Genomic DNA, 4,316 nt, shown 5'->3' on the forward strand with positions numbered 1-4,316 from the left:
CGAACAGGAGAGAGAGAGAGAGAGAGAGAAGGGAGGGGGAGTACCAGTGATAGAGAGTTCCATTCACAGAATAAGCCTTCCAGCTGCATTAGCAGTCGGATTCGCTGCCTCCTTCTCCGGGATGAATGGGTGCGTTTCTCCCTCGCTTGCTGGGGAGGAGGGGCCTCCCGCCCCCTCCTCGCGCTCAGACAGAGAAAGACAAGAGCTCAGAGATTAGCCACACTCCCCCTGCCTGCTTCTCTCACCTCCATCCCGCATCCATCTCTCTCTCCTTCTCTCTCTCTCTCACTCACTCTCATTCACTTTCAGAGGGTCCTTCAAAAGGCCCTGTCCAATGAAAGAGAGAGAAAGAGAGAGAGCAAGGGAAAGGGAGAGGCTGATAGAGAGGGGAGCTGTGGGGGGCCTCTTGTGTGTCCACTGTTTTGGGGTCACTGGGGTGGTGGTGGTGGTGGGGGGGGCAGTGAGATTTGGGGAGAGAGAGGGGGTTTGGATGTGCCTGGAACAGCCTGCAAAAACAGCCCAGAGAACCACAGCAGGGCAAAGAATGCTAAACTGGGTATTTTGCACCCCACCATGCGTCAAACCCAGAGAACACAAGATACATTGGATCTTGTATATCTACTACACAACTTCAACATTAACATTTGCAGATATCTTCAGGACAAAAACCTGAATGGAGAAATAATCGTTTAACACACCAAGTCAATGCGTGTGCAATGAGCATACAAATGATATGTTAATAACACTGTAATAACAACAGAGCAGTAGCAGAAGTGCTAAACGTGCTTCAATAACAGCGTCAGTCTACCTATTAGTTCCCTCATTGGTATTCTTCTCCACTAGGCGGCGTTGTTAGCGAGAGCAGAATCGTCCAGACACAGAAGATATTGGGGGAGGAGGACCCCTGTTTCGCACAAAGTTTTCAGGCAGTGAAGTGAAATGCGCACTACATTCGAGCGCTCGGAGCGAACACTCGGGCTCTGGTAGAAGCACTGCGGAAAGCTGCGGAACCAGGACTTGTGATTGGCGGAGAAAGGCAGAGTCGAAAGAGTATAGTCAGGAAACAGCTCGGATTTCAGGGGGGAGTGACACTCGCGGGGTTGGAGGGAGAGTGAGTGGGGACGTAAGACGAGGAAAAAAGTCAGTAAACCTGACAAAGCGTCTGAGAACAGAACTCAGGATTCTCGGAGGGGTAGACGATCTGCCGTAAGGAATCCTCGAAGTTTGTGGATTCTGGGTTTGTTTAGGAGGACTTGTACTCGCTCTTTTGCCCAACACATTTGTCTGTCCGAGGCTGCGTATCTTCTCGTTTTAGATGAAGCCTGCAGAACCAGGGAATTTGACAACTTTTGGTGATTGGTGAAGAGGATAAAAAGTTCTGCGGACGTATGTGTTTTCAAACTGTCTGGGATTTACACAACATAACAGGATTCATGCGGCACACTGATCATGAGAGGGTTTCGGAATTCCTGCGTTGTTCTGTCGTGATTTGAGGCGTTCAACTCCGCGGATTTTTTGGGAGTTAAGAATTCGTTGCTTGGCATTTTTGTTGCAGTTGGGGAGACGTCGCCCCGTCGGGACTACACACATTCTTCTTGCGATCCGGCCCATGCACTCGCCTGGCTCCCTCAGTGCATGCGGATCGCGTCCCGAAAGTGTTTGGTCCGCCGAGGTAGGTATTTTTCTCTGGAGTTTGTTTTTGGATGAATTTGATACGGGGCACAGATGCAAAAAGTTACTTTGGTCGAGGTTTTCCTAGCACAGCGTGCTTATTAGATTTTTGCCTGACACGTATGTGAGATGACTTCTGCAAAATATTGCGTAAAGCTTAGGTATTCTACCCTATTTTTCTTCTCACCGTTCGACCCACGAATTGTTCAATGTCTTCCTCTTCTTTATAAATATGTTTTCTTGTAACAGCTTCAGCTGCATGGGGCATTTGGCAAGGTTTAATTTCATTGTAAATTATATAAATGTTTTGTAAAATGGAGTAGGGTATAGGTTTTTTTTTTTAACCGTGGCTAAATACCCTACAAAGCACTGCATTTCCAGGGCCTGTATGATTTTAAAAGAATTGCATTTTTAATTGTTATTATACTTCAGTTTAATAAATTCTAGACTTTTGGATGATATAGAGAGTAAATATTTTAACTTGCTGTCTCAACAACTGGTCAATGAGTTTATTGAAAGTAACGTGTAATCATTACCTGCTAATTTGCATCAAATTACCTTTTTAATTGTACGCTCCTTATTTTACTGTATTGTGCTGTGTACCTAAATTCACACAGCTATCTCTAGCAATTTAAAGCATACAGGGCTCATTATCGATGCGTGCTCATTAATGATTGTGATTTTAGTAATTAACACTTGTTTAGTAGTCCACGCTCTGCTGCGCCGATCAGGGGCAATTACGCTAGATTGCAGACGCCTTTTTCAATAAAACTGTAAATCTTAGAGCGTTCCTCGCTTTGCAGCCATTGTCATTAAAGCAAACTCATTTCAATCTGAATAGAGACGATCAGATCTTCAGATTTACCATACAGGCGTCACATGGGTATACACAGATACAATTTCTTGTAGGCTAGAAAAAAGAGAAAGTAAAATAAATTTCGGTAGCCGGTTTTTATTACTGCCCAACACTCTGCTTGTGCTTGAAACTGTGCAAGACTTCTGCAGATTCTTTGACATTCATTCATTACTAATAACCACCGACATCATGTCATGTATAGGCTACTCTCGATAACATTCAGGAAATGCCTGTTTGCCGTAGGCTAAAATGATTTTATGTGTCGGCACAGGGCACGCTATAATTTAGATCAATTTGGGACGTAATGAAAAAATGCATAAGAAACTCGCGCTTAAAATGTCTACTAAAGCCGTCAGCTAACCTTCGTGCAATCTTTGGCTTTCATTAGCTCCATCCCTAAGTTCATGATATGTCCAATGCTAAACTTGAAGCGAAACAAAATGTATCGTGTTGGCTATACTTGATATTGTGACCCAAGATCACTGGAGAGCCAGCTGCGTGTCTACCGCTTATCATGACTCGGATGGGTTGGTGGGACGAGTGCGGCACACAGATAGGTGATCCTACAGAGCACTAAAGGCATACAGCCATTTAAAGTTCGTGAGTTCGGGGTCGTAGTGCTTGAAGTGTCTCACTGGTCCGTGAAACTGTCCCAATGAAACAAGATATCAAGTGGAAACACATTTTTTGTGCAAATTTCCATCCCGAGCCGTGCCCGGTGTCGATTTCATATAAGCTGAAATTTGAAAAATGTTTATTGCTTTCTCATAGCGTATCCTGTTTACTATATAGGATAGTTAACAGAAGATAAGTTTCAAAGAATATTATTCTCCAAGTAATTGAAAGAGCTGTGCATATCAGAATGCCAGGCCTAAATATTCTTATTGTTATTAAGATGTACTCCTATTATTGACCAGGTGTTTGAGATTGAAGGTATAAAAAAGCCTGGAGTCTGATATAATTGCTTGCTAAGTTATTACCATTTAGAAAGTCCGGTGTACCCATTATTCTATGAGCATGGCAGCCTCATAAGTTTGGAATGTCTATATCATGGCTTGTTCTTCTGCATTTTGACACATGCTCATTGTCCTTTCTCTTATCTATCTCTATATCAACACTGACACATCTAGTCTTAGATGTCTATTCTTAGAATTGCTCAACTCCTTATCATTATGTGTTGTGTTGCGCAATGCAACTCTAATGGTTATGAAACGTGGTTCTGTATCGTGATTTACCATATACATATTTGTACATTCAGACCTGTTGATCAACATTATTTTGTTTAGCAGTACAAAAAAGTAACCATATGTCCTTTTATCCATTTTGTCTGTTCTCCTCTCTTCCCCTTGCTGCTACCAATTCTTTGCTGCGGCATCTCTCTCTTCTCCTCTCTTCTCCTTCTTCACTGTCCCCCGCCCTCATCACTCGTTCACTTTCTTCGCTCATCCCGATTAAAACCTTTCTCGACCCATTCCCTCCTTTGCTATCCATGCCCCTCCCACTGTTCTCCTCCTCAGTCCAGGTGATTGGAGGAAATTCCTGTGAGTGACAGGCCAGACCTCCTGCAGTTCATGTTCGGGTGGAGTTCCTCAGATGGGATCAGTGTCCAGGGGGAGGCCGAAGAGGGGGTCATGGGTAGACGCACCCTCCATTAACGGGATGTCCGCCGGATGGGTGTGGTTGCTGGCAGTGCTCCTCCTGTCCCTGGGCACCGGCTCCATGGCACGGCCGCCCTTCCACGCGGCAGAGGAAGAGGAGGCCACGCTGGAGCCTGAAGGTGAGGGTCCGT

The 4,316-nt window shown here is 44.8% G+C and overlaps 1 protein-coding gene across 3 annotated transcripts in view; it reads left to right on the plus strand.

The window, feature by feature from the left end:
• Positions 1-940: 940 nt before the first annotated feature.
• fgfr2 (fibroblast growth factor receptor 2) overlaps positions 941-4,316 on the plus strand; it is a 50,623-nt gene continuing 47,247 nt past the window's right edge. For all 3 annotated transcript variants that reach the window (XM_048269539.1, XM_048269538.1, XM_048269537.1), the window contains exons 1-2: positions 941-1,672; positions 4,045-4,304. In XM_048269539.1, the coding sequence (XP_048125496.1) occupies positions 4,121-4,304 (184 nt within the window). In that variant the 5' untranslated portion in view covers positions 941-1,672; positions 4,045-4,120. The remainder of the gene's footprint in view (positions 1,673-4,044; positions 4,305-4,316) is intronic.

Source organism: Alosa alosa, chromosome 18 (assembly GCF_017589495.1).
Source record: "Alosa alosa isolate M-15738 ecotype Scorff River chromosome 18, AALO_Geno_1.1, whole genome shotgun sequence".
In the NCBI taxonomy this organism is placed as follows: Eukaryota; Metazoa; Chordata; class Actinopteri; order Clupeiformes; family Clupeidae; genus Alosa; species Alosa alosa.